Source organism: Oncorhynchus mykiss, chromosome 10, assembly GCF_057628025.1.
Source record: "Oncorhynchus mykiss isolate SJ-2025 chromosome 10, ASM5762802v1, whole genome shotgun sequence".
Lineage (NCBI taxonomy): Eukaryota > Metazoa > Chordata > Actinopteri > Salmoniformes > Salmonidae > Oncorhynchus > Oncorhynchus mykiss.
Window position 1 is genome coordinate 49,957,014 of NC_143031.1, and position 22,790 is coordinate 49,979,803.

At 44.6% G+C, this 22,790-nt stretch overlaps 1 protein-coding gene and 1 long non-coding RNA gene across 2 annotated transcripts in view; one reads left to right on the top strand and one right to left on the bottom strand.

Annotated features, from left to right (window-relative positions):
- Positions 1–8,277: 8,277 nt before the first annotated feature.
- LOC110534929 (uncharacterized) lies at positions 8,278–22,379 on the bottom strand. Its single transcript, XR_002475188.3, has 3 exons — positions 22,158–22,379; positions 11,471–11,616; positions 8,278–8,572 (listed from the first exon to the last, which is right to left on the bottom strand). It is a non-coding gene; the product is annotated as an uncharacterized LOC110534929 (long non-coding RNA).
- Positions 21,368–22,790, top strand: part of LOC110533139 (A disintegrin and metalloproteinase with thrombospondin motifs 2) — a 48,628-nt gene continuing 47,205 nt past the window's right edge. Inside the window, exon 1 of the mRNA XM_021617226.3 lies at positions 21,368–21,622. Coding sequence (XP_021472901.3) covers positions 21,538–21,622 — 85 coding nt within the window. The 5' untranslated portion in view covers positions 21,368–21,537. The remainder of the gene's footprint in view (positions 21,623–22,790) is intronic.

Sequence of the window (22,790 nt, forward strand, 5' to 3'; positions counted from 1 at the left end):
CCGTGATCATTGAGGCCCCGGTAGTCAATGTACGGGCACAGGGTTTTGTCCCTCTTCTCCACAAAGAAGAACCCAGCACCGGCGGGGGAGGCAGAAGGACAGATACACCCTGTAGCTAGGGAGTCCTCGTTGTAGGTATCTAGACCGGACAGACAATACAATCATCCCCGGGGCGGTGTGGTGCCTGAGAGAAGGTTGATCCCGAAATTATAGGGTCGGTGCAGAGGAAGCGAAGTGGTCCGGGCCTTACTGAAAACCTCTTGGAGGTCCTGGTACTCTGCGGGAATGTAGGAGAGGTCCGGGGCAACTTCCGAGCCCCTAGGAGACGCCCTGGGGCAGGCTGTGCTGACTTTAGGCAATGGGCATGGAAGAACGGGCTCCAGCCCATGATGGCACCAGCAGTCCAGTCAATGAGGGGATTGTGTCGTTGGAGCCAAGAGAATCCCAAAACTACAGGAACCTGAGGAGACTTTATTAGCATGAATTTGATGGGGGTGGTATTAGGAGTGACCCGGCCTATGGAGCGCACGCCCAGCGCTCTAACATCCATGGAAATGGAGAGGAGTTGAGTGGGGATGCCCAGCTCGGACGCCAGGGTAGCTTCCATTAAACTTTCACCGGCCCCAGAATGAGTACCCAGAGAGTACCCAGAGAGATTACGACTGGTTCCCCCACAGCAGGATGGGATGGAAAGGGGTGTGAGTAAGGGTAGAGGAAAAGTTATCCGTATTGTCTACCAGAATACTCACCACAACCGGTGAGCCTGGTCTTTTAGTGGACAGGAAGACAGTAAATGACCAGTAGTCCCAACTTTTCAACTCTTCACAACTTTTCATGTGAAGCCTGTGTAGACATTCAGCTGGAGACAGCCTAGCTCTGCCTAGTTGCATTGGCTTAGGAAGAGGTGAATCGTCAGACTTTGGGGACTCTCGGGGGAACTCGGGTAGCCTCAGGTTCTTTCGGCAATGGAGACGTGGTGGAATCCTTGGGCGGGCGAGTGGAATCAGGCCTCCTCTCCTTCTTACCTTCCCGTAGCCGCCCATCGATCCGGATGGTCAAGGCGATGAGCAAGTCGAGATCCGTCTGTAGTTCCCGGGCTGCTTGCTCATCCTTAACTTCCTCCGATACTCCGTGCAGGAACATGTCGAACAGCGATTACGGGTTCCAGGCACTCTCAGCTGCCAAAGTGTGGAAATCCACCGCATAATCTGCCACACTGTGGGAGTCTGGCCGAAGCTGGTGTAACTTCAGGGCAGCCTCTCTCCCTTACAATGGATCATTATTCGTATTGCATAACTGTAATAAATCTGATTACTTTGAAATGGATATGAACCATAGTCCTCATATTTCTACGTAATATTACTTGTATTATTATTTGGTGAATGATCTAATGGTAAATGTTATTCACACTACACATAGCATACAGTGTATGTTTGGCCTCTAACTGTGCAGCTCTGAGCTACGGTGAAATCAATCATTTAATGCTAGGAATTTGATTGCAAGATATTAGCTTCTTGTCCCTCAGCCTCTTAAAAATAATTGCACAACAGTTACCTTGGACACATGCAACTTATAGTATTCCAAGTGGTGATGCAAGGCACACTACCTTGGCTAAACCCATCGGATACGCTTATGGGCCCTTAGCGTTCACATGATAATAGGGTCCAATTGAAGATTATATTATGGTCAACTTCCTCTTACACTAATTCTCTATCATCCTCAGTCTAAGTGGATTTTCACCAATCTACAGTATTGATATATAACGCATGCTCAACTCTCAAGTTGAACTTGAACTTGTTGACTGTCAAGGCGGCGGCTGCTAACATGAAAGGGAGCAGCTGCGGACCAGAAAACTGCAGCCAAGGCAGCATTGGTCCTCACCTGTCCTGTCTGTCAGGTGAATAATGTTGGTATGTGCTTTAGGTTCCTCTCCATGTGTAGGCTATTGTACTGGCCTGTGTGGGACAGTCTTTCATATGTGTAGTAGTTTGTTGCATCGTATTGCTTAGTTTATCATTTGTGTCAGCTTTGAATTCAATCTAAGCTCCTACACTTTCTGCACTTTAAGAGAAAGCATCCCAAGTCTCCAATGGTTACAGTACTGGTTGATGTGCAGGCCTAAGTGACCACACACACTCAAATGGGCCTACAACTGGGGTAAGATACATTATTTATCATACAGTATACATAGTATGAACCACCATGTTGTCAACAAAATGCTGTCCTCAATGCTTAAGTTATACTGTGTATGGCTCAATTTGTGGAAACACTGTAATCACTGTAATCACTGTTGTGATTCACAGACACACGATGACCACGATTTGAATGCTGCAACTAGGACGGAATGACGCCGAAGGGCACACCAGCGTGTTCTCAACAGAAATCGAGAATGACTGGACATGGGCTGGATATTTGTGACAATGACCTAAAAGGGGTGCAGAAGCACACCAGCACCCCATTGTATGTTTATTCCATGGCCAACCATCCCTCTAGCTACCCCATATTCCCAGTGGTGTAAAGTAAAACTACTTTTAAGTTCTACTTAAGTAGTTTTTTTTGGGTATTTCTACTCTACTATTTACATTTTTGCCAACTTTAACTTTTATCTCACTACATTCCTAAAGAAAATAACGTCATTTTTACTCCATACATTTTCCCTGACACCCAAAAGTACTCGTTACATTTTGACAGGAAAATGGTCCAATTCACACACTTACCAAGAGAACATCCCTGGTCATCCCTACTGCCTCTGATCTGGCAGTGTCACGCCCTGACCATAGTTTACTTTGTATTTTCTATGTTTTGATTGGTCAGGGTGTGATCTGAGTGGGTATTCTATGTTTCATGTCTTGTTTGTCTATTTCTATGTTCAGCCTGATATGGTTCTCAGTCAGAGGCAGGTGTTCGTCATTGTCTCTGATTGGGAACCATATTTAGGTAGCCTGGGTTTCACTGTGTGTTTGTGGGTGATTGTTCCTGTCCTTAGTGTTAGTTTGCACCAGTTTAGGCTGTTTCGGTTTTCATTACGTTTATTATTTTGCACTGTTTGTATTTAGATTCGTGTTGCTATAGTCAATAAACATGGATCGTAATCTACACGCCGCATTTTGGTCCGACTCTCCTTCTCATCAAGAAAACCGTGACAGAATCACCCACCACAAAAGGACCAAGCAGCGTGTCAACAGGCAGGAGCAGCGCGAGGAGATGCGCAATAAGGATTTCTGGACATGGGAGGAAATCCTCGACGGGAGAGGACCCTGGGCTAAACCAGGGGAGTGTAGCCGCCCAAAGGTGCAGCGGGAGAAGAAACAACAGGAGCAGCCCAAAGAGGAGTGCAGTATGGAGTATACGACTTGGGAGGAGATCGACAGGTGGGCGGCCGACCCAGGGAGAGTGCCGGAGCCCGCCTGGGATTCGATGGAGCAGTGCGCGGAAGGATATAGGAGAATGGAGTTTGCGAAGCAAGCAAGGCGGCGCGGACGGAGGCCCCATAGTCAGCCCAAAAAATTTCTTGGGGGGGGGCTCAGGGAGAGTGTGGCAGAGTCAGGAGCCAGACCTGAGCCAACTCTCCCTGTTTATCGTGAGGAGCCAAGGAGAGCAGAACCAGAGCCGGTGTTGGAGGTGAGTGAAACAGAGACTGTGAAGGAGTTAATGGGGAAATTGGAGGAGAGAGAAATGAGGGAGTTGCTGTGTTGGTGCATTTTGCATAGAATTCGCCTGACGGAACGTGTCAGGGATTTGATGGCACCTGGGTTAGCGCTCCATACTCGTCCTGAGGTCCGTTTTAGTCGGCTGGTGAAGTTGGTTCCAGTCTCACGCATCAGGCCTCCTGTGCCCATCCCTAGCCTTGCACGTCCTGTGCCAGCACTATGCATCAGGCCTACAGTGCGCCTCGCCTGTTCGGCGCAGCCAGAGCCTCTCTCCTCTCCTGCGCTGCCGGAGTCTCCCGCCTGTTCAGCGCAGCCAGAGCCTCTCTTCTCTACTGCGCTGCCGGAGTCTCCCGCCTGTTCAGCGCAGCCAGAGCCTCTCTTCTCTACTGCGCTATCGGAGTCTCCCGACTGTTCAGCGCAGCCAGAGCCTTTCTACTCTCCTGCGCTGCCGGAGTCTCCCGCCTGTTCAGCGCAGCCAGAGCCTTTCTGCTCTCCTGCGCTGCCGGAATCTCCCGCCTGTTCAGCGCAGCCGGAGCCTCTCTCCTCTCCTGCGCTGTCGGAGTCTCCCGCCTGTTCAGCGCAGCCAGAACTGCCAGTCTGCATGAAGCAGCCCGAGCTGCCAGTCTGCAATGAGCTGCCAGTCTGCAAGGAGCTGCCAGTCTGCAAGGAGCTGTCAGTCTGCATGGAGCAGCCTGAGCTGTCAGTCTGCATGGAGCAGCCTGAGCTGTCCGTCTGCATGGAGCAGCCTGAGCTGTCAGTTTGCAAGGAGCAGCCAGAACTGTCAGTCTACATGAAGCAGCCAGAGCTGCCAGTCTGCAAGGAGCTGCCAGTCTGCAAGGAGCTGCCAGTCTGCAAGGAGCTGCCAGTCTGCAAGGAGCTGCCAGCCTGCAAGGAGCTGCCAGCCTGCAAGGAGCTGCCAGTCTGCAAGGAGCCGCCAGAGCTGCCTGTCTGCAGGATGCCGCTAAAGCTGCCAGCCTGCAAGGAGCTGCCAGCCTGCAAGGAGCTGCCAGCCTGCAAGGAGCTGCCAGTCTGCAAGGAGCTGCCAGTCTGCAAGGAGCTGCCAGCCTGCAAGGAGCTGTCAGTCTGCATGGAGCAGCCTGAGCTGTCAGTCTGCATGGAGCAGCCTGAGCTGTCCGTCTGCATGAAGCAGCCCGAGCTGTCAGTTTGCAAGGAGCAGCCAGAGCTGTCAGTCTACATGAAGCAGCCAGAGCTGCCAGTCTGCAAGGAGCTGCCAGTCTGCAAGGAGCTGCCAGTCTGCAAGGAGCTGCCAGTCTGCAAGGAGCTGCCAGTCTGCAAGGAGCTGCCAGCCTGCAAGGAGCTGCCAGCCTGCAAGGAGCTGTCAGTCTGCATGGAGCTGCCAGTCTCCAAGGAGCCGCCAGAGCTGCCTGTCTGCAGGATGCCGCAAAAGCTGCCAGTCTGCAAGGAGCCGCCAGAGCTGCCAGTCTGCAAGGAGCCGCCAGAGCTGCCAGTCTGCAAGGAGCCGCCAGAGCTGCCAGTTAGCATGGAGCAGCCAGGGCCGCCAGTCAGCATTGAGCAGCCAGTCAGCATGGAGCAGCTGGAGCTGCCAGTCGGCATGGAGCTGCCAGTCAGTATGGAGCAGCCAGAGCCGCCAGTCAGCATGGAGCAGCCAGTCAGCATGGAGCAGCCAGAGCTGCCAGTCGGCATGGAGCTGCCAGTCGGCATGGAGCTGCCAGTCAGCATGGAGCAGCCAGAGCTGCCAGTCAGTATTGAGCAGCCAGTCAGCATGGAGCAGCCAGATCTGCCGGTCGACCAGACTCTCCCAGATCTGCCGGTCGACCAGACTCTCCCAGATCTGCCGGTCGACCAGACTCTCCCAGATCTGCCGGTCGACCAGACTCTCCCAGATCTGCCGGTCGACCAGACTCTTCCAGAGCTGCCAGTCGACCAGACTCTTCCAGAGCTGCCAGTCGACCAGACTCTTCCAGATCTGCCCGTCGTCCAGACTCTTCCAGATCTGCCCGTCGTCCAGACTCTTCCAGATCTGCCAGTCGTCCAGACTCTTCCAGATCTGCCAGTCGTCCAGACTCTTCCAGATCTGCCAGTCGTCCAGACTCTTCCAGATCTGCCCGTCGACCAGACTCTTCCAGATCTGCCCGTCGTCCAGACTCTTCCAGATCTGCCCGTCGTCCAGACTCTTCCAGATCTGCCCGTCGTCCAGACTCTTCCAGATCTGCCCGTCGTCCAGACTCTTCCAGATCTGACAGTCGTCCAGACTCTTCCAGATCTGACAGTCGTCCAGACTCTTCCAGATCTGACAGTCGTCCAGACTCTTCCAGATCTGACAGTCGTCCAGACTCTTCCAGATCTGACAGTCGTCCAGACTCTTCCAGATCTGACAGTCGTCCAGACTCTTCCAGATCTGACAGTCGTCCAGACTCTTCCAGATCTGACAGTCGTCCAGACTCTTCCAGATCTGACAGTCGTCCAGACTCTTCCAGATCTGACAGTCGTCCAGACTCTTCCAGATCTGACAGTCGTCCAGACTCTTCCAGATCTGACAGTCGTCCAGACTCTTCCAGATCTGCCAGTCGACCAGACTCTTCCAGATCTGCCAGTCGACCAGACTCTTCCAGATCTGCCAGTCGACCAGACTTTTCCAGATCTGCCAGTCGACCAGACTCTTCCAGATCTGCCAGTCGACCAGACTCTTCCAGATCCGCCAGTCGTCCAGACTCTCTCAGATCCGCCAGTCGACCAGATTCTCCCAGATCCGCCAGTCGACCAGATTCTCCCAGATCCGCCAGTCGACCAGATTCTCCCAGATCCGCCAGTCGACCAGATTCTCCCAGATCCGCCAGTCGACCAGATTCTCCCAGATCCGCCAGTCGACCAGATTCTCCCAGATCCGCCAGTCGACCAGATTCTCCCAGATCCGCCAGTCGACCAGATTCTTCCAGATCTGCTAGTCGACCAGGATCTGCTGAAACCGCCAGCCAGCCAGGTTCTGGTAGTTTCTACTACCTGCCTGGGCTTCTTCTCAGTGCTGAGCTTCTTCTCAGTGCTGAGCTTCCTCTCAGTGCTGAGCTACCCATCTGTCCCGAGTTACCTCTGTCCCGAGCTGTCCCTCTGTCCCATGTTATCATTGTGGTTGGTAACCTATTTAGGGACGTTTAGGAGGGGGATTAAAACTGTCATGGAGTGGGGTCCACGTCCAGTGCCAGAGCCGCCACCGCGGACAGATGCCCACCCAGACCCTCCCCTATAGGTTCAGGTTTTGCGGCCGGAGTCCGCACCTTGGGGGGGGGGGTACTGTCACGCCCTGACCATAGTTTACTTTGTATTTTCTATGTTTTGATTGGTCAGGGTGTGATCTGAGTGGGTATTCTATGTTTCATGTCTTGTTTGTCTATTTCTATGTTCAGCCTGATATGGTTCTCAGTCAGAGGCAGGTGTTCGTCATTGTCTCTGATTGGGAACCATATTTAGGTAGCCTGGGTTTCACTGTGTGTTTGTGGGTGATTGTTCCTGTCCTTAGTGTTAGTTTGCACCAGTTTAGGCTGTTTCGGTTTTCATTACGTTTATTATTTTGCACTGTTTGTATTTAGATTCGTGTTGCTATAGTCAATAAACATGGATCGTAATCTACACGCCGCATTTTGGTCCGACTCTCCTTCTCATCAAGAAAACCGTGACAGGCAGACTCATTAAACATAAAATACTTCATTTGTAAATTATGTCTGAGTGTTGGAGAGTGCCCCTGGCTATCCGTAAATAAAAATAAAATAGTGCCATCTGGTTTGTTTAATACTTTTGATACTTAAGAATATTTATAACCAAATACTTTTAGAATTTTACTCAAGTAGTATTTTACTGGGTGACTTTCACTTTTACTTGAGTCATTTTCTATTAAGGTATATTTGACTCAAGTATGACAATTGAGTACTTTTTCCACCACTGCTTATTCCACACTATGCCTTTTATACCTCATGGTCCCTCAACTTCAGACACTTTGGAACTCTCCATCTTATCTCTATAAACCCACCCTACCATCACCCATTTTCCTTATGTTGCTTTTATGCTATACTATTTATGCTACATTTTTTTCACCTGTGTAATGCTGTAATCCTGCTTATTCTAGGCTTCAAACTGAATGCAGTGCTAAATGTGCAGCTCACAATTGACAGCAGGAACACGGACCACCTAAAATAAGGGTATGTTGCTAATAATCATCTAGCTAGCTTATTTTCAAAACACTAGCGTATTGTTCATGACACATTGTATATATCTGACTGCTACTAGGATGGTATTTTGTACAAGCTGTACAATTGGGGCAGGTGGGCATCATTTAAAAGCTTATATTGCCAACATGGTTAGCCAAGTTATAAAATACAATCTTAAAGTGTTTTCCTTTCAAAAGGCACTTCAGACAATCAGATTGTAATTTTGGTGAGCATAGAACAGCATCATCAGTGCATTCAAGTGCATGTTCCATGACAAATTTTGGTCACAATATGACAAACAGGCTCATTCTGTCCAGGACAACCCAGGGTATAACACATGTCATCCTTGTAACTGTGGATCAAACATAGTGATTGTAAATATTGATCCTGTGAATGACATGAGTTTTCAAATATGGAAACGTGAAGTGCACACTTGGACACATGGGTGTGTGATTTGCTTGTACGACATCTAAGTGGTATTTATTATAATCCTCAATGTCTCATCTATCTTTCAGAACACTTCAACTCCTCTTGATTTACAGCATTTACCTCACTCAGACAACAACAAATGTGCAAAATAGCCCAGTTAGCAGGATTGATGGGGGCATCTTCTTGTTGCTTGCAGTGTTCAAGTTTATAACTGCTGTCAGGCAAAACCCATACTGTGCTGTGAAGCGGAGAACTGGAGCTCTAACATCATGAACCGGATGTTACTGTACAGCCACTGCGTCCATTTTCAACCTGTATATGGGATGACAGGGGCTGTGAGTAGAATGGCAACAGCAAAATATTCCTACATACGGGAATATGCCATTGGGGTTCAATATCATGAAAATAATTCATATACATGACCATCTGTTTTTACAAACTCACTTTTCAGCAGTTCTACTAACATACTGTTAGAGGCAGTCAGACAACTGGCCAAAGTGTAAAATATTCTTAATAAAAAATACTAAGAATCTAGGAGACAGAACCGTTCCTTCCTGAACGGTTTGACGGCTGCGTGGTCCCATGGTGTTTATACTTGCGTACTATCGTTTGTACAGATGAATGTGGTACCTTCAGGAGTTTGGAAATTGCTCCCAAAGATGAGCCAGAAGTGTGGAGGTCTACAATTTTTGAGGTCTTGGCTGATTTATTTTGATTTTCCCATGATGTCAAGCAAAGAGGCACTGAGTTTGAAGGTAGGCCTTGAAATACATCCACAGGTACACCTCCAATTGACTCAAATGATGTCAATTAGCCTAACAGAAGCTTCTAAAGCCATGCCATCATTTTCTGTAATTTTCCTAGCTGTTTAAAGGCACAGTCAACTTAGTGTATGTAAACTTCTGACCCGCTGGAATTGTGATACAGTGAAATAATCTGTCTGTAAACAATTATTGGAAAAATTACTTGTGTCATGCACAAAGTAGATGTCCTAACCGACTTGACAAAACTATAGTTTGTTAACAAGAAATGTGTGGAGTGGTTGAAAACGAGTTTTAATGACTCCAACCTAAGTGTATGTAAACTTCCAACATCAGCTGTATTCCCTATCCGGCCCGGAGACCAAGACCATGGAGGAATATACTGAGGACTCTCTGTCTGCAGGGACCCTGCATCCGTGCATCGACTACCAGGGGCCTTAATGACATAACGGTCAAGAATCGTTACCCTCTACCACTCCTCTCCTCGGATTTCAAACCTCTCCAGGGGGCTACCATCTTCTCCAAGCTGGATCTTCGGAATGCCTACCACCTGGTTCGGACACACAAAGGGGATGAGTGGAAGACAGCCTTCAACACTGCCAGTGGACATTATGAGTACCTGGTCATGCCATTTGGAATCCCCAACACATCCGCGGTCTTCCAGGCCCTGGTAAACGATGTGCTCCGGGACATGTTAAATAATTTCATGTTTGTCTACCTCGACGACATCCTGTTTTTTCCCCGTTCTGCCCAAGAACATGTCCTCCATGTTCGACAAGTCCTTCAGTGCCTCCTGGAGAACCAGTTATTTGTGAAAGTGGAGGAATGCGAGTTCCACTGTTCTACCCTCTCCTTTCAGGGATATGTCATCGCTAAAGGAAATGTCCAGATGGACCCAGAAAAGATGAACGCAGTAGTGGATTGGCCCCAACCTACATCCAGGGTGCAGCTACATTGTTTCCTGGGGTTTGCCCATGTCTACCGGCATTTCATTTGTGGATAAAGCACCCTGGCGGCCCCCCTCTCGCCACTGACCTCTCACAAGGTACCGTTCACATGGTCCCCAGTGGTTGACAGAGCATTTGTGGACCTGAAGCATCGGTTCACTACAGTCCCATCCTCGTCCATCCGGACCCGTCCTGTAAGTTGGTGGTTGAGGTCGATGCTTCTGATGTTGGAGTGGGGGATATCCGGTCCCTGCAATCCGCCCAGGACCAAAAGCTCTATCCCTGTGCCTTTCTGTCCCATCATCTCAACTCTGCAGAAAGAAACTACAACGTGGGTAACTGAGACCTCCTGACGGTCAAGATGGCACTGGAGGAGTGGAAACACTGGCTGGAGGGAGCAGAACACATATTTGGAATATCTACGCACAGCCAAGACTCCTTAACTCCAGGCAAGCCCGGTGGGCTCTGTTATTCACCAGGTTCAACTTCACCATTTCCTATCATCCAGGGTCGAAGACTGTTAAAACTGATGCCCCCTTTCGCCTGTACAGTCCCGCTGCCACATCCTCTGACTCCGAGACCATCCTCCCTACCTCATATCGTGCGGCTGCTGTGGGCTGGGGTATTGAGACCCTGGTCCGCAAGGCACAACGTTCCCAGCCTTCCCCTGGAGGGGGCCCGGCTAACCAGTTGTTCATCCCTAATTCAGACCAGTCCTGGAATGGGCTCATTCCTCCAGGCTTACCTGTCATCTGAATTCCCGTCGAACCCTGGCCTTCCGACAACGTTTCTGGTGGCCCACAATGGTTCCTGACGCCTCTGCCTTCATCGCCGCATGCACTGTTTGTGCTCAGAATAATACTCAGCGGCAAGCCCCTTCAGGCCTCCTTCAGCCACTACCTGTCCCTCATCATCCCTGGTTCCATATGTCCCTGGACTTTGTCACTGGGCTCCCTCCATCTGATTGCAACACCATCATTTTGACAGTAGCGGATCGGTTTTCCAAGGCCGCTCATTTCATCTCTCTGCCAAAGAGACGGCCCAGCTCATAGTGCAGCACGTCTTCAGGATCCACGGACTCCCGGTGGACATGGTCTCCGACCGGGGTCCTCAGTTCTGGAAGGCGTTCTGCACCCTTATTGGGTCGTCGGCCAGCCTGACCAGCAAACCAAGACCTGGAAACGACCTTAAGATGCCTCGTCTCGTGCAACCCCACTACCTGGAGCCAACAGACCTCTCCCGAGTCCGTACGGGAGTTGCAGCGATGAGACAAGACTAACTACCAATTGGATACCATGACATTAAGGAGAAAAATGGGTAAAAAAAACACCAAAAAAATCTAAGGAGATTATCATGGACTTCAGGAAAGATCAGAGGGGCCCCCCTACCCACATCAACGGGACAGCATTGGAGAAGGTGGAAAGTTTTAAGTTCCTCGGCGTACATATCACTGACAAACTGAAATGGTCCACACACACAGAAAGACTAAAACCCTTACAAACCTTTATAGATGCACAATATAGAGCATCCTGTCGGGCTGTATCCCCACCTGGTATGGCAACTGCACCGCCCACAACCGCAGGGCTCTCTGGAGGGTGGTGGGATCTGCCCAACACATCAGCAGGGGAAACTACCTGCCCTCCAGGACCTACAGCACCCAATGTCAAAGGAAGGCCAAAAAGATAATCAAGGACTATAACCACCCGAGCAACTACTTGTTTACCCCGCTTTCAATCAGAAGGCGAGGTCAGTACAGGTGCATCAAAGCTGGAACCGAGAGACTGAAAAACAGATTTTATCTCAAGGCCATCAGACTGTTAAATAGCCTTCACTAGCACAGAGGCTACTGCCTACATACACAGACTTGAAATCACTGGCCACTTTAATAAATGGACATTTGTCACTTTAATAAGGTCACTATAATGTTTACATATCTTGAATTGCTCATCTCAAATGTATATACTGTATTCTATACTATTTACTGTATCTTAGTCTATGCCTTTCTGACATTGCTCATCCATATATTTATATATTCTTAATTCCATTACTTTACTTAGATTTGTGTGAATTAGGTATTTGTTGTGAAATTGTTAGATATTACTTGTTTGATATTGCTGTACTGTCAGAACTAGAAGCACAAGCATTTCGCTATCCCCCAAATAACATCTGCTAAACACGTGTATGTGACCAATACAACTTGATTTGATTTGACCTGAGGACAAACACCTTACTCTAGGCTCAGATTAAAGATATGACAGATAGGAGTGGCTATAGAGTCAGCTACCATCCTCGGTAGCTTTCCATCTAAGTTGCCAATGCCAGGACGTTTGTCATTATTGATCGATAGCAATAATTTCCCCACCTCTCCCACATTAACTTTACAAAATTCAAACTGGCAATGGTTTTCTTTCATTATTAGTTTTTTATGCATGAGTGCGATGGCTCACTAGTCGTTGTTGACATTTCCTGCCTAAGTTTGCCCACTTTGCCAATTAAGTAATCATGAAAAGAATTGGCAACATCAAATGGTTTTGTGATGAATAAGCCATCTGATTCGATGAAAAATGGAGTTGAATTTGTCTTTCTGTCCATAATTTCATTTAAAGTACTCCAAAGTTAGTTTTTTTCCATCATTCTTTATGTCATTGATCTTGGCTTCATAATGCAGTTTCTTCTTCTTTTTGCTGAGTTTAGTCACGTAATTTCTCAATTTAACATGCGTCAGCCAGTCAGATCTGCAGCCAGACTTATTAGCCACTCCTTTTGCTTATCTCTTTCAGCCATACAGTTTTTCAATTCCTTAACAGTTCTAACAGTCCGTTTCTTAACAGGTGCATTTTTATCAATAATTAGAAGAAGCAATTTTATAAATCCATCAAGTGCAGCATCTGGATGCTCCATATTAATCACATCAGACCATCAAATATTTTTAACATCAGCCACATAAGAGTCACAGCAACATCTTTTGTATGATCTCTTATACACTATTTTAGGCCCAGCTTTTGGAAATGTGGTTTTCCTGGATATAGCCACTATATTGTGATCACTGCATCCAATGTTGTACGGATATAGCTTTAGAACAAAGTTCTACAGTATTAGTACAAATATGATCGATACATGTGGATGATCTTGTTCCTGCAGTGTTTGTAAACACCCTGGTAGGTTGAATAATAACCTGAACCAGATTACAAGCACTGGTTGCAGTGAGAAGTGTTAAACAAATCAAAATATATTTATAATTTAGGTTCTTCAAAGTAGCCACCCTTTCCCTTGATGACAGCTTTGCACACTCTTGGCATTCTCTCAACCAGCTTTGTGAGGAATGCTTTTCCAACAGTCTTGAAGGAGTTCCCACATTTGCCTAGCGCTTGTTGGCTGCTTTACCTTCACTCTGCGGTCCAATTCATCTCAAACCATCTCAATTGGGCTGAGGTTGGGCGATTGTGGAGGCCAGGTCATCTGATGCAGCACCCCATCACTCTCCTTCTTGGTCAAATAACCCTTACACAGCCTTACACAGCCTTCTTCTTATTGGTGTCCTTTAGTAGTGGTTTCTTCGCAACAATTTGACCATGAAGTCCTGATTCACGCAGTCTCCTCTAAACAGTTGATGTTGAGATATGTCTGTTACTTGAACTCTATGATGCGTTTATTTGGGCTGCAATTTCTTCCTTTCCTGTGGCGGTCCTCATGAGAGCCAGTTTCATCATAGCGCTTGATGGTTTTGGCGACTGCACTTGAAGAAACTTTCAAAGTTCTTGACATTTTTCCAGATTGACTGACCTTCATATCTTAAAGTAATGATGGACTGTTGTTTCTCTTTGCTTTGAGCTGTTCTTGCGATATTATGGACTTGGTCTTTTACCAAATAGGGCTATCTTCTGTATACCGCCCCTACCTTGTCACAACACAACTGATTTGCTCAAACACATTAAGAAGAAAATAAATTCCACAAGTTAACTTTTATCAAGGCACACCTGTTGATAGAAATGCATTTCAGGTGGCTACCTCATGAAGCTGGTTAAGAGAATTCCAAGAGTGTGCAACGCTGTTATCAAGGCAAAGGGTGGCTACTTTGAAGAATCTAAAGTCTCAAATCTATTTTGATTTGTTTAACACTTTTTTCATTACTACATGATTTCATATGTGTCATTTCCTAGTGTTGATGTCTTCACTATTATTGTACAACGTAGGAAATAGTCAAAATAAAGAAATACCCTTGAATGAGTAGGTGTTTCCAAACTTTTGACTGGTGCTCTATGTATAATGAGAAATGAGAAGCTACATGTATCTAATCAACAGGGGCGCAACTTTGGTTTTAGAAGTGGGGGGTCAGAGGGTCCTCCCTTTTTTGGGGGCATCTAAAGCTAATTTCCCGAATGTCTACACAATCTAATATGACCTACGGCCCTTTTAGCCGTCTCTATTCAGAACAACAAAAAGTGAGCAAAAATGCCCTCGGTCATCAAGCTAGGAAAGAGACCACTATTAAATATATTTAAATGATTGATAAGACTTAACTATATTAATGATAATTCAATAAACAATATTAACCTTTCTGATCTCCCCATCCCGGATCCGGGTTCGTGAATACAGACTCAAGCTCATTACCATAACGCAACGTTAACTATTCATGAAAATCGCAAATGAAATGAAATAAATATGCTAGCTCTCAAGCTTAGCCTTTTGTTAACAACACTGTCATCTCAGATTTTCAAAATATGCTTCTCAACCATTGCAAAACAAGCATTTGTGTAACAGTATTGATGGCTAACGTAGCATTTAGCATTAGCATTCAGCTGGCAACATTTACACAAAAAAACAGAAAAGCATTCAAAAAAATCATTTACCTTTGAAGAACTTCAGATGTTTTCAATGAGGAGACTCTCAGATAGCAAATGTTCAGTTTTTCCTGAAAGATTATTTGTTTAGGACAAATCGCTCCGTTTTCTGCGTCACGTTTAGCTATGAAAAAACCCCTGTATCCAGGATTGTGTAAATCTATCAGCAAGCTCATTAGCATAACACAACGTTAACTATTTATGAAAATCGCAAATGAAATGAAATAAATATGCCATCTCTCAAGCTTAGCCTTTTGTAAACAACACTGTCATCTCAGATTTTCAAAATATGCTTCTCAACCATAGGAAAACAATAATTTGTGTAAAAGTAGCTAGCTAGAGTTAGCATTTCGCGTTAGCATTTAGCGTTAGCATTAGCGTTAGCATCCAGCACGCAACATTAACAAAAACATAAAAGCCTTCAAATAAAATCATTTACCTTTGAAGAACTTCTGATGTTTTCAATGAGGATACTCTCAGTTAGATAGCAGATGCTCAGTTTTTCCAAAAAGATTCCTTGTGTATTAGAAATAGCTCCGTTTTATACATCACATTTGGCTACCAAAAAAAATCCATAAATTCAGTCCTCAAAACGCAAACTTTTTTCCAAATTAACTCCATAATATCGACTGAAAACATGGCAAACGTTGTTTAGAATCAATCATCAAGGTGTTTTTCACATATCTCTTCATTGATACATCGTTCTTGGACACATGCTTTCTCCCCTGAATCAAATGGTAAAGTAGAAGCAGCTGGCAATTGCGCACCGAATTCGACGCAGGACACCAGGCAGACACTTGGAAAATGTAGTCTCTTATGGTCAATCTTCCAATGATATGCCTACAAATACGTCACAATGCTGCTAAGACCTTGGGCGAACGACAGAAAGTGTAGGCTCATTCGTTGCGCAATCACAGCCATATAAGGAGAGAATGGAAAACAGAGCTTCAGAAATTCTGCTAATTCCTGGGTGATGCATCATCTTGGTTTCGCCTGTAGAATGAGTTCTGGGGCACTTACAGACAAAATCTTTGCAGATTCTGAAACTTCAGAGTGTTTTCTTTCCAAAACTGTCAAGAATATGCATAGTCGAGCATCTTTTCGTGACAAAATATCGCGCTTAAAACGGGAACGTTTTTTATCCAAAAATTAAATAGCGCCCCTAGAGCTCTAACTGGTTTTAACCAATAGCCTAACAAACGAACAACACTTACAAATAAAGTACAACAATGTAACTTTTGATTGTCTTTGATTGTCTCTTCCCAACACAACTTCCTTCCAATCTTTTTTTTTATATCTCAATGGAAAGGTTTGGAAATCAAAAGGTTTATAAAAAGACACATGCACCTCCTACACATTAACACACAGAAACAGTTCATCCTCCATATACTTCATATCAAGGGCCTAATACTATTGTAGAGCTATTTTTACACACAATATAGCTGTGTCACCCCATCCTGCTCCTAGGGGTCCACAGCCCTGCAGCACCCCAACCCAACACACCCCATTCAGCTTTAAGATCTTAGTGAAATATTCATTATTGGTTTCAGGTGTGTTAGGCCAGAGTTACAACCAACAGTATGTCAGAACCCCAGGGCCAGGACTGAGCAGCCCAACAACTAGGGATTGCCAACAGTAAATAGGTATCTCTCCTGACGTGGGCATGTTTTCAATATAGGTGTAACGACGTTCGTCTGTAGGAGGAGAAGCGGACCAAAAAGCAGCGTGGTGGTTATTCATGTTCTTTAATGGAAAACTGAACGATACATGAAATAACTCAAATCTACAAAACAACAAACGGAACGTGAAAACCTATACAGCCTATCCTGTGACAACAAACACAGTGACAGGAACAATCACCCACAAACACACAGTGACACCCAGGCTACCTAAGTATGATTCTCAATCAGAGACAACTAATGACACCTGCCTCTGATTGAGAACCATACTAGGCCGAAACATAGAAATACCCAAATCATAGAAAAACAAACATACACTGCCCACCCAACTCACGCCCTGACCATACTAACTACATACAAAACAAAGGAAATAGAGGTCAGAACGTGACAATAGGCTCCTTTTGTCATACAGTATTCCTTATAAGGAATCCAGACCTTATGAAAGTTGCACAGCATACCCTTAGTCTGGTAATAAATCAAATATAGTGATACATAACTTGACATTTCTGCCACCCGTTATGACATTGTGGGAAGATAACCAACCTTCCATTAATGGCAATGCATTTCTTACCCGCTATGAATGCTAGATTACACAGTATCTTCTGATAACAGTCTCCATTATCAACATTTCCAAGCAAACAAAAACACAGAGAATCTGTAGACATGCTGAAATTAAAGAACATACTATTTGCCAGAGTTAAGCCAGCCTTCACAAAACCATAACATTTGCAAACATGTCCCCTTTCGTGTTTTACAACTCCAGGAAAATATTTACTTTTCTGAGTGCAGGATATTCAAATCAAATCCAATCAAATTGTATTTGTCACATACACATGGTTAGCAGATGTTAATGCGAGTGTAGCGAAATGCTTGTGCTTCTAGTTCTGACAATGCAGTAATAACCAACGAGTAATCTAACTAACAATTCCACAACTACTACCTTATACACACAAATGTAAAGGGATAAAGAATATGTACATAAAGATATGTGAATGAGTGATGGTACAGAACGGCATAGGCAAGATGCAGTAGATGGTATCAGTTTAACTGGTATATAGTTAGTTCTATGGATGGTTTTAAACTGCAGTAATTCATGTCTGAGATTATATGAACGTGACTGGGCATTCTAACATAAAGTTGAAGTCAGAAGTTTACATACACTTAGGTTGGAGTCATTAAGACTTGTTTCTCAACCACTTGACACATTTCTTGTTACCAAACTATAGTTTTTGCATGACACAAGTAATTTTGCAATTGTTTACAGAAAGATTATTTCACTTATAATTCACTGTATCACAATTCCAGTGGGTCAAAAGTTTACATACACTAAGTTGACTGTGCCTTTATTAAACAGCTTGGAAAATCCCAGAAAATTATGTCATGGCTTTAGAAGCTTCTGTTAGGCTAATTGACATAATTTGAGTCAATTGGAGGTGTAGCTGTGGATGTATTTCAAGGCCTACCTTCAAACTCAGTGCCTCTTTGCTTGACATCATGGGAAAATCAAAAGAAATCAGCTAAGAGCTCAGAATTTTTTTTGTAGATCTCCACACTTCTGGCTCATCCTTGGGAGCAATTTCCAAATGCCTGAAGGTACCACGTTCATCTGTACAAACGATAGTACGCAAGTATAAACACCATGGGACCACGCAGTCGTCATACCGCTCAGGAAGGAGACGTGTTCTGTCTTCTAGAGATGATTGTACTTTGGTGCGAAAAGTGCAAATCAATCCCAGAACAACAGCAAAGGACCTTGTGAAGATGCTGGAGGAAACAGGTACAAAAGTATCTATATCCACAGTAAAACGAGTCCTATATCGACATAACCTGAAAGGCCGCTCACCAAGGAAGAAGCCACTGCTCCAATACCGCCATAAAAAAAGCCAGACTACGGTTTGCAACTGCACATGGGGACAAAGATCATACTTTTTGTAGAAATGTCCTCTGGTCTGATGAAACAAAAATAGAACTGTTTGGCCATAATGACCATCGTTATGTTTGGAGGGAAAAGGGGGAGGCTTGCAAGCTGAAGAACACCATCCCAACCGTGAAGCGTGGGGGTGGCAGCATCATGTTGTGTGGATGTTTTCCTGCAAGAGGGACTAGTGCACTTCACAAAATAGATGGCATCATGAGGTAGGAAAATTATGTGGATATATTGAAGCAACATCTCAAGACATCAGTCAGGAAGTTGAAACTTACTCACAAATGGCTATTTCCATTTGGACAATGACCCCAAGCATACTTACAAAGTTGTGGCAAAATGGCTTAAGGACAACAAAGTCAAGGTATTGGAATGTCCATCACAAAGCCCTGACCTCAATACTATAGAACATTTGTGGGCAGAACTGAAAAAGCATGTGCGAGCAAGGAGGCCTACAAACCTGATTCAGTTACAACAGCTCTGTCAGGAGGAATGGGCCAACATTCACCCAACTTATTGTGGGAAGCTTGTGGAAGTCTACCGAAACGTTTGACCCAAGTTAAACAATTTAAAGGCAATGCTACCAAATACTAATTGAGTGTATGTAAACTTCTGACCCACTGGGAATGTGATAAAAGAAATCAAAGCTGAAATATATCATTCTCTCTACTATTATTCTGACATTTCACATTCTTAAAATAAAGTGGTGGTCCTAACTGACCAAAGACAGGGAATTTTTACTAGGATTAAATGTCAGGAATTGTGAAAAACTGAGTTTACATGTATTTGGCTAAGGTGTATGTAAACTTCCGACTTCAACTGTATCTGTATTAATTCATCAGCATCAATAGCTTCGCCCAGGTCTTCCTCACATTTTTGTTTTACATGTTTTGTGTCATCGGGAAAAGCCACTACATCCCTTGATACAGTTTGGAAATCAACTTTAGAGGTTTGTCACACTGCCTTAAAATCTTTGAAGCTTCTTGCTTGTCCAGTGGGGGTTTTATGACACCTTACGCCCATTGTAAATTGTAAGGCAGCAGACGATTTCTGCTCTAGCATGGGTGACTGGAATGTCTTTGTGCTCTATGAAAAGCTAACAGCCCCAAACTAGAACATCAAACAATGGACACGGGGACACTATATTTCATCCTCCGAATGCTGGTGATGACAAGAGATGGAATGTGGAAGATGAATGTCTATTTTGTGATGTCATGAAAAGTTAAATGAAGACTTTATGATGAAAACATTGTAACTTGAAGAGTTCTCATAATGTGTATATGATGTTTACATACTTTACGTTGTTTCGAAAACATCCAGATTAAAGAGAATGTTTTTGTGACGATGTCTAACAAGATCATAGTAAATTGTGATACCTTGCCTCGTAACTAGCTATGCCCCAGGGATCCCAGAGAGCGGGCCAGCAAGACGGAAACGCCCCTTTCTACCCAAAGGTATAAAGCATTTGAGTTAAGAATTAACATACCAGACTAGGATGACCATGCGCTGCAGCCGAGGTCTACAATTAGTCATGACCCCAAAACACAACACGAAGTAGTATCCAAGGCCATTTAAGCTGTTCTGGTGGCTCAAAACCCTATTAACTCAAGCACCTGCTTTCAATATACTTTGTATCCCTCATTTACTCAAGCATTTCCTTTATTTTGGCAGTTCCTGTATGTCCCTGCTTAACATGGCTACAAATACCATCAATCAACTTGTCTGTGTAATACACTGCGTAATATGCAATTAAATAATTTGCTTACTAACAGGGGTGAACGAACCACACAGTCCTATTCTATCATGCACATAACACGATGGAGATTGTTAAGGTTATGGAATACATATTTTAAAGGCTGAAGTGGCCACATCTTCACATGCAGATCTGGCATGTAATAAAAAGAGATGGGTTATGTGCTTTGGTGAGACGTCGCATATTTGAAGAGTGGTTGAGGGATCTGGGTAATGTCTTGAATACATGTTTCGACAGCTGCCGGACTCAAATGCTCAGTAAATTATAGAAGCCATAGCTAAAATACCTGCAGGAGGTGAGGGCAGCAGAAGAGGCATAAGATTCTAGTAGCTTTTTTTCTACTATAGGATGGCACATATTTTTGTGGGATTTTAGCAATTCTACAGTATGTTGATTGCTGTCACTGTGTATAATACAGGTAACGAGTGGAGGACAGAGGAGCCTCTTAAAGAAGAAGTTACAGGTCTGTAAGAGCCAGAAATCTTGCTTGTTTGTAGGTGACCAAATACTTATTTTCCACCATAATTTGCAAATAAATTCATAAAAAAATCCTACAATGTGATTTTCTGGAAAAAAATTATCATTTTGTCTGTCATAGTTGAAGTGTACCTATGATGAAAATTACAGGCCTCTCCCATCTTTTTAAGTGGGAGAACTTGCACAATTGGTGGCTGACTAAATACTTTTTTGCCCCACTGTATATGGGGGGGGGGGGGGGGTAGAGCATGGCACTTGCAAAACCAAGATCTTGTTTTGATTGGTGGTCATGTAGGCACAGCATGACTAAGTAGCTTTAGAAAAAAAGTGTCTGCTAAATGCCATTCATTATTATTATTATTATTATTATTATTATGTAAGGCTCCATAGACCATGGGAAATTCAAGGTCAGAGGGTGATGGACTGTCTTGATTCTCACACCGATATGTCTTATAACCACTTGTAAAGTTCGTTATCGATTTAAACTGGCCAAATATGTACCCTATGTCGTTATCACTGTTCCCTGTAAGTGATAATGTTACATGATATAATAGCAATTGAGAGAGTAGATGATATTCAGCTGTCACTGTGTGAACACTGTCAAAGACCAAGTTGGCTTAATTTCCAAACATTACTTTATTACGTGAGAGAGAGAGAGAGAGAGAGAGAGAGAGAGAGAGAGAGAGAGAGAGAGAGAGAGGGAGAGAGATAGGGAGAGAGAGCGAGAGAGAGAGAGAGAGAGAGAGGAAGAGAGGGGGGAGAGAGGGAGAAGCAGAGGGAGAGAGGGAGAGGGAGAGGGAGAGAGAGAGAGAGGGGGAGAGGGACTGGTAGATCGCATTATCTAGAATCTCAAAGTCCGCCTCTCTGATGTGCGGTCTTTTTCTTCATACCTGCAATGGATGTTACGCCTGGATTTGCAGTCTTTATTATTTTACAGCATTTAGTTCACGCGAATGGACTTTATATCTCCAATGGCATAGGTATGTGTGACTGATTGTTTTATACGTTTTATACAATTGTGTAAAGCTTAGGCTATAACCTAGGTAGGCTACCACCCTTGCGAAAATGATCTGATCACGATTCGATATTGGAGCATGTCAAATTCACACAGGTTATGTCGTAGCCTATACAAGTTCAATAACCTTTTACATAAACAGAAATATCGTTGAGTACCCATGGTAGTTTTTTTTGGTGTCTCAGTACGTTTCCCATTCTTTTGCATAAGACCAACTTTTTCCACATTTCTTTTTCATTCAAACACAATTTACGTGCGCTCAATTTCAGCATCTGAAGAACATTCCAATGGTACATAGATCAAGCACTATTGATTCAAATTCGTTATATATATAGTCGTATGAATTAGCAAATGTATTGTTGAAGTTTTTATAGCAGTTATAGCTTTAGTTAACCTAACAACGACCGTCTCCAAATAAGCCATTGCATTTGACTAGTAAAATAAATGGTTGGAATGAAATTCAACTTTACGCTTCAATTTGATTTGATATTTGTAATTACCTGATTTCATGAATATCGACCTCAGTTATTCTTCCTAGTTGACAGCTTTAATCATCACCCGGTCTTGACACGTGCTTGTATGCGTGCTGGGTCACAGCTTCCAACCAAAACTGTCCAACTCGCAAGTAGACAATAGATGCAGTCATGCATATAAATTGATGTGTTTGCTCTGAACTTGGACGAGTCGAGCGTGCTCATCTGCGCGCGAACGGGCGTGAACACAGGGGCACACCGACGTTTTTGTTGTTGTTGTTGATAGGCCTATTAGTCAATGCTCATTATTGCCTGTGGTTTATTGATAAGGTAGGAAATACACCAAAGTCAGTTGTGGTTGTAAAATGTGTCAGCGATAGATTCACATTTTATGATATAATGTGTTTATAAAGTTAGACCCAGCATAAGTTTTGACCTATGTTATAGCAGTGGATGCTGGTGGGAGGAGCTATAGGAGGATAGGCTCATCTTAATGGCTGGAATGGAACTTATGGAACGGTATCAAACACATCAAACATATTGAAACCACATGTTTGACACTATTCCACTTCAGCCATTACAACGAGCCTGTCCTCCTATAGCTTCTCTCACCAGCCTCCACTGTGATTACTATAGACACACACATGCATGTGCCTGTGC